A 14,812-nucleotide genomic window follows, 5' to 3' on the forward strand; every position below is an offset into this window, starting at 1 on the left:
AAAAAAAAAAAACGCATAAAGCTACTTTATGACCAAGTGGCGTTCTAGGGGTTAACTGAAATTTGATCCTAGTTCATAGGATTTTGATGGTTAGATTACAACCTAGAAGGAAATTACCACTTAATGCGTCTTAGGTTCAAATCCTAGCGGAAACAAGAATAAACTAGGTGATTTCTTCCCATATGCCCAAACTTTGATGGGCAGAATTACCCGGTACCTTTGCCGGCCGGAGCTAGTAGATACCCTGTGGAATTAGCTATTAGCTGATGTGCGTGCAAGTTGGTCCTGACATCACATTTGTAAAAAAAAAAGATCTGCCATTTAATGCCCCTGACCGTCATTTTTTAACATCTCAAGTGTATAGGCAGTCACAATGCTTCTGTTAACTGTGGACTAATGGGCTTGCTCTCATTTTTTTCATTTTAGTGAAATTTTAGCAATTGATTATTTCCTGCGTTCAAACTGCTGTTCTGTGTTGTTTCATTATGTTTTTAAGTTTGAAGGGCGTAGTACCAGGATGTTAAACTCTCCTTGTTCGACTTTGTGAGCTATCTGCACGCTGCAATCGTGTAAAAATATTTTCATTGGAACTCTTCGTCCATGGATGCTTCCATCCCTCTTTATGACAAAAGAGAGAGTTAATGAACTCATTAAAAAAGAAGAGGCAACGAAAAAGGATGAGAAGAGAAATATGAATATAAACTTCGTGGTATACTTCCTGTAAATGGGAGTTCTCTCTCTTTTGATTAATACAATTTACCTTATCAAAAAAAAAAAAAATAATGAATATAAACTTCACTGAATACAACCTTTAATGACTTCAATATATATCTGGTTATTAAAAGAAGACCCAATATTTATCCGTATCTTAGAAATATGAGTATTTAACTTTTCAAATGTATAAAGTTCTAATTATGTCGGTTGTATCAAGAGGAGAACTTGAATTATACTTTTTCTGTTCCTGGATTCACGAATCACATTGGCTTATTGGAGATTATGAATAAAATGTTTTTAGACAGTTTGAGAGCTATTTTGAGTAATGATTAGAAATGTCATAATGGAATAGTTACCTAAAAAGATGCTGTATAAAGTTTTGAATAATATGAATTACTACTTAGTTTATAGTTTTTTGAATTGTTGGAGGGAGGAAAATGTGTCATTAAAGAAAATCAGTCACGCTTTGGACCGAGGGAGTGATTTGGGGAGTAAATACAACTATGAGGAGTGAAAAAGAGATCTTTGAATCTTTCTGGGTCTTTGTGTTGGCCTCGCATGCCCATTGGATGTTCCTTCTTATAAAGATACTTACCTTTAAATATCAAAGGAGCAATGAAGATGTGACAAAGTTCACCACAAAAAGATTGAAAGCTCTACTTCTGGCTCTTTCTGGGTTTCTTTGCAGAAATACTTTCCAGTTTCTTTTAGTGAATTACTTTTTCCTCTTTAGTATATTTCACACAGAGGCAAGTTGAACATACATGTAAAATAAATGAAAAAGTAGTTTATTTGTGCTCCTTAGGCTGAAAAATCTGAAGAAAATATAGGTGATTTGAGTTATGTAATGCAATGCTTAAAAGAAATTTAAATTTTGCAACTACGTTTGGTTTACCTGTGTATACCTATTATTTAAGAAGAGAATATTTTGCAGCTTATAAACCCTCTTTCTAAGGGTTTTAACTTTTAATCATGTGGAAAGCTAAGTTTCTTGAACGTGGTCAAAATTTGTGTGCCGTGTGATCTTGTACCACCATTGGTATTGCACTTTTTTAATTAGTTATTTTGGCTTCTGATAAGTAAAGTAGTTATATTAGAAAGCACCAAGAGTCTGCACCTAGTAAACCAGAGCTTCTGCAGTAAAGCGCATGCCCGTTTTTAACCCATGGTAAAAGAAGTGACAGCCTGCTCATTAACTCTAGTTAACAGTAAAATAGCGTCCTTCTGTAAGGCTCAACCGATACAAGTTTCAGCAAGTTCTTGCTTATTACCATATATATCTGAATATATGAATAGTCTGGTTCTTTTGGTTCCAACAGACTTTTGTGCCTATGATATTTTGAAGGGAACAGCTACTTTACATTGAACTTGTTAAAGAAGCTTTTGGTTAAAAAAATAAATAAAGACAGGAAATGTAGGTCGTGCTTAAATAGGATGAATGTGCTTTTTCAACAATGTTTCTAATTGGTGGGTTGAGAGCCAGAGGTCATCTTATCTCCATCCTTTTCTTCTGAATACTAATTTTCTTTTTGTTGCTCAATCACGAAAGGTATTCTTCCTTTTGTTTTTAACTTGTCTTGTTCTTCTGCAACAGACTCAATCCTTTTTCCTGAAGCGCCAATTGCATTGCGGTTATCTAGCCATCTTCTTCTTGGAGTTGTGAGGATATATTCTCGAAAGGTGGGTTACCTATTCGACGATTGCAGTGAGGCTTTGCTAAAAGTCAAGCAAGCTTTTCGCTCCACCGCTGTGGATTTACCACCTGAAGAATCTAAGGCTCCATATCACTCAATCACCTTGCCAGAGACTTTTGAACTTGATGATTTTGAATTGCCAGACAATGACATTTTTCAGGGGTCAGTTCCAGTCTATCTTTTTGTTGTCTCTTTATTATATTACTAGCTTGCTGCATGTCATGGCTTTTACGAGAATACAACATACTCCCTCCGTTTCCCAATTATGTGGATGTATTTCCTTTTTGGTCCGTTCTAAAAAGAATGGCCTCTTTCTGAATTTGGAAATAATTAAACTTCCACTTCTACCCTGAATGAGAAGCTTTTATAGCCACACAAATACTCTGGCATGTTTAAACAAGTTTCAAAAAGAATATTAGCCATACAAATGTATGGCTTGTTTAGGACTACAAGTTTTAAAAGTCTTTATTTCTTTCTTAAACTCTGTGTCCAGTCAAATTGGTTCACATAAATTGGAATGGAGGGAGTACTATAGTTGCTGGCTGTGGGAGTTGCTCAATTTTTGCTAAATGAGATCTAAGGGTGGAGTAAATAGCAATGGATGTCTGAAGTACTTATCTTTTTCTTCTCGTCCTGTTCATCAATTAATCTATTTTGGTGGATGATTGTGTTATGGTCCACTTAGAGCTCACTATACCTCAATTTTTTCTACTAAAGTCAATGTCAATTCTGCAGTAACTATGTGGATCATCATGTTAGTTCAAGGGAGCAGATTACACTACAAGATAACATGGAGGGCGTGGTTTACTCAACTTCGAAGTTTGGATTGGATGGTAATTATTACTTTGGATAACTGATTTCTATATTTGTTATTTCACTGATACTCATATGTTGCATGGTGATTTTTGCTCAGAGAGATTTGGGGATGGTGACACTTCTGGTTTATACCTTGATGAGGTAAGATCATATTATTATTTCACCTCTTAGCTTCGCGTTATCTTGTTGCTTTATTTCATTTACCTTAATTCCAATGCCTTCCCTTTCCTTGTTATTCTTGCCTTCTTGACGGAAGCCGGGAACTGCAGCTCTTTTTTTTTGGGGTGGGGGGTGGGGTGGGGTGAGGTGGGGGGTGGGTGTGTTCATGAGCTGCTCGGAATTGAGATCTTAGCCTTTCAGCAATATGATTATCAAAGCTGCTTAGATTTTGACCATATTCTGTAGTCCTGGATGCTTACTAGGAAGCAGGAACGTGATTGATTTATGTCCACTTAGACAAGACTTCTTCATCCAGTTTTACAATCCAAACTTGTTCAATTGGAAGCACCTCTTCACTGAACATGATATAGTGTTTACTTTCCTTTTTCTTTCCTTTGGAAATGGGATGCTTCCAAGTTCTGCTGCTTCTTTTTCTTTACTTCCATGTTTGTCTGTGCTGAAACTACTGATGTTCTGATGCAACCTCTTTGTCTTGTTTTGTTGAGTTCCTTGACATTTCTTTTTAGAGTCTAGTGCTAGAGATAAAATGGTATTATAGAATAATGAAATCTATGGAAAGTAGAAGGTGCATTCTAGGAAGTGGAGGACCTACAAGCTCCAACCCCCAAAGAAATAAGGAGCAGAACAATTGAAGGTTGGAAAAGGATTTTTTCCAAAGCACTGAATGTCACCCCTTTTGCTATGTTGTGGGTGCATTGGGGAAAAGGAACGTGGTTGCTTTTCATGGGAAATGATTTTTTATAAAAATAAAAGCCGGTCTTTTGTTTCAAGTTAAGCACCCGGAAGTTTCTCAAGTGTGTATTACTTCTAAATGAAAGTTTCTTTAGTGTTTATTTATTTCTATGGTGCTAGAACAGTTGAGCTTTGTGGAATATTGGATAGATATACTGCAGCTTCTCCAATTTAGTGTTTTCTCCATGTGTCTCAATGTTTTGTTTTTGCCCCCTTTTACCTTCTTTCCCCTTCCCCTTTCTTTTTATTGGTTCAATCTCCACGTATGTGCATGCGTCTCAATTTAGTGTTTTCTCCATGTATGTGCATGTGTCTCAATGTTTTGTTTTTTCCTTCTTTTTTTTTTAACCTTCTTTCCCCTTCCCTTTTCTTTTTGTTGTTTTTTCCTTTCTTTACCTTCTTTTACCTTCCCCTTTCTTTTTATTGGTTCAATGTTTTAAATTAATTTTCCAGTGTGAAGTATTTTTTTTGTCTTGAGCACTTCGCCTTACAGGACAGAAATAGACACCTAAAAAGAAGTATATGTTTATGAGGATATACAAAATTCTTTCTAAAGGATCTCCAGGGAAGAATAATTGGTCATGGTGTACATTGTTTTATTTATCCTGTCATGAGAAAGAGAAACTTCCTAACTGAAAAAATCTTGTTCAAGCGTCATGGTTGCTAATGGCATATTTTCTACATGAATTATGTCCAATAGCTGTTAATCTGTAGTCCTCCATTGATGCAGGAAATGTGCTCCTTTTGCGAAGAAATGTGTATCTCCTTTTGATAAAGGATGAAATGTGTATTACAGTGTTATGTCATTTTATCTATCTTCCATTCTGATTTTGGACTTCTAATTGCAAACAGGAATTATTTTTGGACAAGGTTGCTGCTGCTGGAGATGCTAGTGTGAGGTTGATCTCAAATTATACACGGCCTCTTATAATATTCCCCTACCTCCATGTCCATAAGGATATTTCTGATTAAAGCCATATATATATCAGACATATCCCAGCAACAAGTTTCTTAGGAGCTTCATCTAATTTAAAACTATGATATGGTTTTCTTTACCTCCTGTTATGCCCTCATTTTGTGTGACAGATTTAAGCCATTTCATACCTGATTATAACTGCATGCCGTTTACCTAGTTAATTTTCTAAAATCCCCTTGGATTTACCGGTAAGTGGGGAGAAGGAATGTGATTTTGTTGATATTACTGTGGTGAAACTTGTCCAATCTAGTTTACAAAGCTCTGTAATCTTATCTGCTAGAGGCTCACTGTACCTTAAATTTATTATATTCACATTTCTCTCTGCTGTTAAGATTCTTTCAAGTGTATGAGTACCCTACTGCCAAGATGAATTTTGCCAAAAACTTATATACGCATGGTTTACTAAGTAATTGATGCAGAATCCATCTAGTGCCAAATAGGGTTATTGAATACCAGGGCTAATACGTCAGGTTGGATTCTTGGCGTGAAATGAGCCAAAAACATTGCAGCTTGATGTTCCTTTTTTCTTTTGTATTTTTTCTGACTCTCTTGACTTCTAATCTTGGGGTTCTGTTGGGGCAGATCAAACATCTATAATAGGTGTTTTGGATTGTCAATCCATCAGGCTGCAATACTATATTATTACAGTTTAAATCATATGACTATCTGACACAAAAATTTGCTGATTCTAGTGCCGATCCTCTAGCATCCGTTGAACCAATGACACCACTCAAACAAGAAGAGCATGATGAAGAGATGGCTGCCAATTCCGAGAGCATGGTAACTAGTCTATCTGTCCTTTATTCCATATATAATAGCTGGTTATCGACTATTTGTTGTTTTTTCTGTCAAACATCTCATTTTATGTACCTTATCATACTTGCTAGAATGATCAAGGCCTTTTCTTTCTGCGCAGATTGATGGAGTTGATGGCGATGCTGATTTCATGGATCATGCTCCATGCACTCCTGGGTTGGCGGAGGAACCGAACTTGTCTAACATTCAGGAAACATCAGCATGTGAGGACCATATAGGACTGGAAGATCGTCATTTAATGGAATATGCTGTAAAAGGAAATACAGAGAATCTCTCTCGTGAAAATAATGTGAATAACGGGAGTGAACTTCTAGAAAATCAAGCACTAACTGATGGCTCGAATGCTGGTACTGTTCACTTCGTGGTTCCTGAGAATGGTTACCATTTAGACAACACGTGTGACAAACAACTGGTGCCGGATGGTCAGCTGCCTCCAACTGAAGTTGCAATTGATCCTGTGAAGTCAATTGATCCCCCTGTAGCATCTGGACCATCCTTTGCTGCTGTTCATCAGGCTAATTCAAAATCATCTGCACTACAGCTGCCTCCAACTGAAGTTGCAATTGATCCTGTGAAGTCAATTGATCCCCCGGTAGCATCTGGACCATCCTTTGCTGCTGTTCATCAGGCTAATTCAAAATCATCTGCACTAGAATGTGCATATGAGATTATTGCTGCATCTGATAGTCAAGCAAATGAGAGGAACACGGAGGACAAGGTTGATGTATCTACCCCTGGTGGCTTCCACGACGAGGCTCGACTTCCAAATGGAATTAGTTCCGCAAAAGTTGACCATGTTGTTTCTGCTTTAAGTAGCATTGGCCAGCCTGTTCCTGAAGATATTTCACCAAGTAATCAGAGATCACCTGAGGCAGTTTCAAATAACGTTGCAAGTCCAGGAAACTTGGAAGCTGGTGAATCCCAAGATATAACTTGCTTAGAGACACCAAAGACCGTTGATTGTCTGGAACAAAGTGTTTTTGCTGAAGACGCCAATGGTGCCCAGGTTCATGTTCTGAGTCGATGTAATGCTGCTCAACTTGACACATCAATGTCTAGGTCTGAGCATGTTATTAATCATGAGCCACCATCTACTTTTTTGGGTTTCCACCCACCTGAAACTTCTAAAGAGGAGGAATCACATGCTTCAGGTATTTCTGCTAGAGTTCTAGGTTTCTTGGGGATAAATCTGTGTGCTTTATTGTAATGTTGTTTGCAGAATGCGAATGTACTCTTACACTTCCAGTTGAAACATGTCATGCAGCAGGTGATTTAGAACAAATTTCAAAAGAGAATCCCGTGAAAGAACCTGTTTCATGTGAAGACATTCCAAAAGAATCTAACAAATCAACTAATCAAACGGATACTGTCGTTCTAGAAGATCGCCATGTGGAAATTATGAGCGGTTCAGCTGCTTCTGCCTTGCCACCTCCTGAAAAGATTCTATCGATGCCAGGAGGGCTTGTTGATTTACCTCGGAGTATTTTTCCAGAGGCTACACCGGATTACTTAGCGGGGATCAATGAAGCTGATGCTAGTGGTGAATTCATTTCAGGAAGGAAGCGCAGTTACGCTGAGAGCACACTAACAGAGCAGAGTCTCTACTCAGCTGAATCTTTAAGGATGGTCCGTTCCAAAAAGACTGCAGGATTTATTCCTGATGATGATGATTTGCTTTCTTCTATCCTAGGTACATTAGTATTCTCCTCCCGGACTTTATAAAATGGAAGGGTGACTATTTTTCATCTTAATGAAAATTTCTGGCTCTTCTTCTTTAGAATATGGCATATGTCCTCTTTACTGATTCCTGTGAAGCATTCCCACTTCCCAAATTATTTGCCACAATTCTGCAAAGAGTAATGTTTATAATATGCCTGTCAAAGTAAGGATAATATTATGTCGCATGCAAGGATTGAACCTACGACCAGCTTACAATCTTCATTACCATTTCAGTTGGAAGAAGATCTTCAGCACTGAAGCTTAAGCCTACTCCTCCACCTTCTGAGATAACATCAAGCAAGCGTCCCCGTTCTGCTGCCCGAATGAGTGCCAGTAAAAGGAGGAATGTTCTTATGGATGATATCATGGTCTTGCACGGAGAGTATGTTCCATCATCTGTATATTTTTGTTTCATTTCCTGCAAATACGTATTGGTTTTTCATCAGTTTATATCACTATGCCGGGTGATTTGTATTTCCTGTCTTGTGGCCAAAATATAGCAGAATTAAACCATATAAAAGGAATAAAAATGTATCTTGGGCTTTAAACAATTATAAATGGATCCATATCATCAAGCAGACTGAAAATAGGAACTAGCATTTTCTTGGCTCTGCTTTTCGGTCTACTATTAAATAAGATCTGCATCTGTAGCGTAATAAAATCTCGGTCTAGCTTCTCTTGCATTACTGAATTCTTTAGTGTGTGCCAGAGTTTAGGTGCTGGTCTTATTCCGATCCAATGGTCAAAGGCATCTCTTTTTATAGGCTTTGCTTCGATGTTGCACATTTGTTGTGGTCGCCTTGTCTTGTTGCTTTGTGTTTTTCCCAGTCAACTTTTAATGCACAACCCTTGTTATTGGGGTAACCTATTGCTTAGCGCTTCAGCGATCTGGCAACTGTTATCATGACTTCTAGTCTAGCACTCTGGTTCTCGTGTTATCTAGATCAGTGCTGTTAAAAAATATAATGTCGATGACAAATAGAACAACCTAATCCTTCCTAATGATCCTGAACAGATCCTCTTATAATCAAGTTGGTTCTTGGTTGGATCGGAGATACCTCTAACACATTTTTCCATCATTTCCATTTGTGCAACCAAGGTTGTGGCTTAGCGGTCGATGAAGCTGGAATAAAGACCATGGGAGACCAGGGTTCGAATCCCAGCAGAGACAAAAAAGCTAAGTGATTTATTCCCATCTATGCCTATGTATTGGTGGGCAGTGTTATCCGGTGCCTGTTGTGGTGGGAGGATGTAGGTACGCTGTGGAATAGTCGAGGCGCGCAAGCTGGCTCGAACACCACAGTTACCCCCCCAAAAAAGTGGAAAGAGAATTGATTATCTTTTTGAAACTGGTAACTTTTCTATATTTCATAATTCATGTGTGGCAAAACAGTACTTAGATAGTACTGAAACCATATCTACAAGAAGCTCTAACTATTACTGTCCTCTCTCTATATTGAATCTAAAACATCAATAATAGTGACAGTATCATTTGTGTAGATCTGATTACACCAAAAACACAACAGCAAAATAAAGCTTAACTTGATCTTCTGCACCCCCTTCTCCTCATTCTCAAAACACCTGGAGTTTGTCTCCTTCCAAATTGTCTACCAAATGCAAGCAGGGATAGTTCTCCATCTGGTCCTATCCTTTGCTTGTAGGCCTATTTCCTCCCAGCTATTAAGAGCATCTGTAACCTTCCCAGGCATGGTCTAGGAAATGCCCTTGAAATTAAGAATAATTCTCCATAGATGAGCTGTTACCTTACAGTGAAGGAGGAGATGGTTAACTGTCTCTGCTGTTTCCTCTGGAACATAAAATGAAACCTCTTTTCATCAAATTATCTTGTGTATGGGCTGCTTCTTTAGCCAGTAGCCACACAACACAAGCGACTTTGTGAGGAATTTTTGTTTTCCAGATGTGTTTCCAAGGCCAGTTGGCTATCTGCCGGTTGGAATAATTCATCCTCTTGTAAGCTGCATTAACTTTGAATAAACCCTTACTGCTGCCTTGCAACCATAATACATCTTCACCTGTTTGTAGTCCACTAAAAGAATTAATTATCTTTTACATTTAAAACAAAAAAAGAACTGACTGTCTTTTGTTCGTTTTCGGCATGCCAATAGCTGACGCTTCTAGTGGCTATTCCAGTGTTTGCTATCTAGTAGTGAATTGATGTGGGATCTGAATGATGGCCAATTCAGTTAGGTTCCCTCTCAGTTACTGTCACTCCAAATAGTTAGTTTTTGTTTTGTCAATTCTGCCTTATTTCCCAGTGAAATACTTTTTTCCCGATAAGTTATTCCTTGATGAACTGAAAAATTGGTTTTTGTTTAAATAGCTCGACTCGCCTCACCCTTTAACTGACTGACAAAGCATATTTGCATTTGTGATAGTATGATAAGACAACAGTTGATACATGCTGAGGACATACGCCGCATAAGGAAGAAAGCTCCTTGCACACATGCTGAAATCGCAGCAATCCAGAAAAAGTTGTTGGAAGATGAAATTTTCAGAGAAGCGGTATTAACTGGTGGGTTCAACATACAACTCTACACATTCTGCTATTTGATTATCTCCTTTGTTGAATCATGCAATTGTTTTTGTTGTGGATCAATAACTGAGAACATTATAAAAGATGACATATCGTCAGTTTTTAATCCGTCGAAGTGCTTATATGAGCTAGTTACACCTCAAGTTCCTTGGAGATTCGTTTCCATTGATTAATTTAACATCTCTCTACTCGGATGTACGCTGTGGAGCTGTCAAACTGATGTGTTTGGCAAACAAGTATAGTTGGACTTTATGTCAAGTGCTGTCAGATAGCTTTTCTGAAGACACCCTCAAAGTACAAGCACATGTTTTATAGTGTTTAAGTTCATTTGCTAATTGTTTCATGTTAGGAGAAGTTACATTATTGCCTTCTCAACTTTGTTTCTGGTGCTGCATAATACCAATGGTCTTTCCTGTAATGGATACTAGTTCATCATATTGACTGAATTTGATTTTGATGCAGATATGTCAGTGGAATTGGCTTCTTTACATAAGCAAAAATTTGACTTGAGTATGGTGAAGGTCTCTTCTAGTGATGTTAGCTGTTCTCATACTGGGATGGCGGTTGACCCACAGCTAACTGCTGTGTATACTGAAAATTCCATCTCAAATTTGGACGAACAGCGTGCCATGGTGTTCAATGAACCACATGTTGAAAGAGAGATTGGAATAGAAGGAAGCAATGAACGGTATGTAGCTAGAGATGATAGCATATTAGGAGCTGTTGAGGCTACTGTTCCAACTGAGAACAGGGATGTTGATGAGCATGGCCAATGTTTAAATAGTGATGCCTCTCAACTGCGGCCGGACGCCATCACTGATGCTGCGGTGCCCAATGACTTTAATCTTGAACCTTCAGACAATGCAGCAGAAGTAGGACCACATGGAACTTGCCTTTCAGGTTCTCAGGCAGCTGAAGCAACAGATATCGCCTCTGCTGCTGAAGAATTATTGTCATGTCATAATAACGGTGGGTTAGGTGGCGATGGTGATGTAGTAGCAGGTCTACCTCTGGCCGATTCGTTTAATGAGTCTGGAAAGGAAGATGCTTTTATTTTAGCGGAAGTATCTTGTGGACCACCTAATCATACACTGGCTGCTCAAGTTGATAAGGCTCTGGAAAATTTGAACGATGAAAACCTAGTGGATGGTAGTGAGTGGCCAGAAAACAGCTGCTTTACTTCTGAAGCTGGAACTGGAACTGAAAATATGATAGGTGATGCAGTTTTACTGGAGGCTGCCCAAGACAGTGCTACAGTTAAAGATGCAACTGATGTAGAAAATATTGTAGCAGAGAATGACAACCAGAGCTTTGCTGATAATGTTATAGGAACTGACCCACCTAACAGGGATATTGTATATGAAGAAATGGATTATATGCTGGATCACTCCATAGGAGCTGGACAATATCCATGTAAAGAAGAAGATTTCTCCTACAATACGGTGGCTGCAGATTTCTCTGATGCCAGTCGGGGGGACCTTAATGTAAGTTCTGCTAAATTTCGAGTTTCCATGTGCTCTTGTTTTCTGGAGTTTCAGTACTCTCTCTCTCTCTCTCTCTCTCTCTCTCTCTCTCTCTCTCTCTCTCTCTCTCTCTCTCTCTCTACACACGCACACACATGTATGACAAACATTTGTTCTGTTTTGATGTACTTGATAGAAGTGCCCAGGATTACTTCTAGATCGTTATAGATAGTGTGAGATGTCAAGATAGTAAAAGGCGACTGCTGAAAGCAGATTTTATTTAGGCCTTAAAAAGACAATTATGAACAGCAAAACTGGAGTACTCTTAAAATATAGCTTCTATTGAATTTTGTAAGAAAGTGAGTTGATTAAAGAAAATGTCAATATGCTCATCTTAACTAATTTTGCTAAATAACCTATTACATGAAGTATAACTACAAACTGTAGGGCATCACAAATTTGTGCTGACAAGGAACTAATTAGAGCTTCCGTAAAGAATCTGGAAATTGGATAATTTATAGTCTTGGCTATAAGTGATTGGTAAACCTTTTTGGGTAGCAATATGTATGAGAAACTTTGTCATCATGCAGATGAACATGTACGCTGGATGTTCCCTTTAGTCTTGCGCTGTTTTGCTTTTCCAAACTAATAGATTTTTTGTCAGCTAGTTGCTTTTGTTGAAATGGGCTTGAAATGATGCTGTTTTTCTTTGCTTTAACGAAGAGATTTTCTTTGATATCTGCTCTCTGCTGAATTGTGCTTTTCTCATTTGTTGTATTTTCAGCAGGATCTGGATTATTCAGCTGCTGGAGATGATACAGGTTTGTTTTCCCTCATCTGCAACTTTGTAAGACCTAAAAACTTCCAATAGCCTCAAAAGAAAGAAAATCAAACAATGTCAAACTGGAGTAGGATAAAGGATGAAAGCAGTTTTGAATTTGCAATGACAGTAGACATGTTTGGTTACTTAATGGATTTCAGAACTTTGTATCTGAATTTTCTAATGGTAATGTAAATTCGATGATGGCTTACCAAAATCTGCATTTGATTTGATGTTATTTGTTGTAAAATTGTTTTGAAGGTCTCTTCTTAACGTAAACATTGACGTAGGTTGTGACTCCTCTTTGTCCCTGTTGCATTTAAACATGTGAAGAAATAAGTGACACACTTCGAAGAGTTTGAGAGATGTCTGAAGACTAGTAATGTCTTAACCCAGAATCCGTTTATAGGAACAATTTACAATGTATATAGCTGTATTTATGGGAGATGAGAGACCAATGCTATATTTCACCTAAGATAACTATTTATATTTAACTAACAAAAACCGACCTTGGTGCCAACCTCATTAATGTAAGTTTATTGGGAGTTTTTTGCAAGATTTCTCAAAGGTGTTTGTGATTCCATGCTCTTAGCTCTGGTGCATTGTTGTTGGTATCTAGGGTTTTTGAACTTCGATGATGATGATGAAGAAGCTGAAGCAGCTGATGATTATGTATCTGATGCTGATGTCACCCGTATCACCGAGAACAGTGGATGGTCTTCTCGTACTAGGTGTGTAGCTTGTCCTTTTGTTTCCTGTTATTCTGCTGCTCTAACAGGGCTGCACAAACTGAGTGACATTTTAGGCAAATTTACCCTCCCCTGCCTTTTCGCTCACTGATCTGTAAGGGTACAAAATTGTCAAGTAACCCGCGAAGCTCAATATTTTCACAACAGAAATGCGTTCGGGAAAGGACCTCTTTAAATTCCCGCTTCTCGCTTGTTTTGCGTTCTTTTTCTCTTCCTTGTGGCTCTCACCTTATATTTTGACGAAACTTGTGATCGTTCTTTTATGTCTTAAAAGGTGCATCTCGTCTTTTCTTTTTCCTTGACAAGTATTGGCATTGAAGGAAGTAATTCACGTCTAGAGTACCGGATGAACTACCCCATATCTTGCCCCCTTGCCTTCTTGCTCTGATTCAGCTATCCCTCTTCTTATAGTGCCTGCAGAAAGGTCTAGTTAGTCTTTTTTGCCAACTAACAAATGTGGTATATTAAGATAGTCTATCAATAAAGCTCGGCCTGGTAAGCAGTAGTTGAACCAGCATGTCTTTGGCTTCCTTTCTTTTACCTCTAGATAGGGTCTGTTATTTATTCTAATTTTATCTTAATAGTTTCCTTGACATGCTTATAGCTAGATGCTATTGTTTATGAACTAATATTTCAGCGTCTTTTCACAATGATGTTTGTTTACTTAGGGCTGTTTCCAAGTACCTCCAAACCTTGTTTATTAAGGAATCTGAGCGTGGGAGAAAATCTCTCTCCATGGACGGTCTTTTAGTTGGTAAAACACGAAAGGAGGCATCAAGGATGTTTTTTGAAACTTTGGTATGTAATTAATACCTCTTATCATTTTTCTACTTTCTCGTTGCACCTTTTTTCCTCTCCTTCGCACAAATGGCATTTAACTCACCTGTGTTTATTGCAGGTTCTTAAAACAAGAGATTACATCCATGTAGAGCAGGTGATACCCTTTGACGATGTCGCGATAACGCCACGAATGCAGCTTATGAAATCAGACTTTTGAATCTGATACGTTTGGTAGGGTATAACAAGAAAAGTCAGTCAACAGATATATGTATTTCTAGTAGTTAGTCAATTGGGTCTGTTTGCGGTCTACTCTTGCTAGAATTCATTCCTTAAAGTCATGTTTTGATGGTCAATGTAGTTAGGTTTTTACTTGGCTGGCAGAGTAGATCATTTGACACGGGTGTTTGTTGCACTCTGTACAATTATAGATCTTATTTATATGTAAATATCCTGTATAATATTTGGCCACGGTTCTGTTCTAATGCCCTATCCTTATTTATCCTAATAAAGAAAAAAATATCTGCTTTTATGTTTAGCCTTGTGATATCGTCAGTTTAGTGTCTTTTTGAGTAAAACTCGAGGTAGAATAGCTTTTAGATAGGAAAAAGGTCCAAAATTACCCCTCTATTATGGTATATTGTTTACTTTTGCCGTCCGTTATACTTTTCGTTCAAATTTATCCCTACCGATAATAAAGTTTGCATAATTGCCTCTAACTCTAACGGATCTATATCGTGGCAGCTGACCCCTCAATTTTCTCCATGTCACTTGCCAAGTAAGCAGGTCCCATTTCCCCATA

At 38.1% G+C, this 14,812-nt stretch overlaps 1 protein-coding gene across 3 annotated transcripts in view; it reads left to right on the forward strand.

Moving 5' to 3' along the window:
- LOC109239401 (sister chromatid cohesion 1 protein 4) overlaps nucleotides 1-14,548 on the forward strand; it is a 15,963-nt gene extending 1,415 nt beyond the window's left edge. The window contains exons 2-15 of one of the 3 annotated variants that reach the window (XM_019405961.1): nucleotides 2,309-2,570; nucleotides 3,144-3,241; nucleotides 3,322-3,365; nucleotides 4,989-5,035; nucleotides 5,805-5,892; nucleotides 6,029-7,079; nucleotides 7,193-7,618; nucleotides 7,882-8,029; nucleotides 10,044-10,180; nucleotides 10,664-11,685; nucleotides 12,452-12,485; nucleotides 13,104-13,215; nucleotides 13,902-14,031; nucleotides 14,132-14,548. In XM_019405961.1, coding sequence (XP_019261506.1) covers nucleotides 2,309-2,570; nucleotides 3,144-3,241; nucleotides 3,322-3,365; nucleotides 4,989-5,035; nucleotides 5,805-5,892; nucleotides 6,029-7,079; nucleotides 7,193-7,618; nucleotides 7,882-8,029; nucleotides 10,044-10,180; nucleotides 10,664-11,685; nucleotides 12,452-12,485; nucleotides 13,104-13,215; nucleotides 13,902-14,031; nucleotides 14,132-14,230 — 3,698 coding nt within the window. In that variant the 3' untranslated portion in view covers nucleotides 14,231-14,548. Of the gene's footprint in view, nucleotides 1-2,308; nucleotides 2,571-3,143; nucleotides 3,242-3,321; nucleotides 3,366-4,988; nucleotides 5,036-5,804; nucleotides 5,893-6,028; nucleotides 7,080-7,192; nucleotides 7,619-7,881; nucleotides 8,030-10,043; nucleotides 10,181-10,663; nucleotides 11,686-12,448; nucleotides 12,486-13,103; nucleotides 13,216-13,901; nucleotides 14,032-14,131 lie in introns of all 3 variants that reach the window. The other 2 variants (XM_019405960.1, XM_019405959.1) reach the window with 2 other exon arrangements.
- The last annotated feature ends 264 nt before the right edge of the window (nucleotides 14,549-14,812 follow it).

Source organism: Nicotiana attenuata, unplaced genomic scaffold, assembly GCF_001879085.1.
Source record: "Nicotiana attenuata strain UT unplaced genomic scaffold, NIATTr2, whole genome shotgun sequence".
NCBI classification, from domain to species: Eukaryota; Viridiplantae; Streptophyta; class Magnoliopsida; order Solanales; family Solanaceae; genus Nicotiana; species Nicotiana attenuata.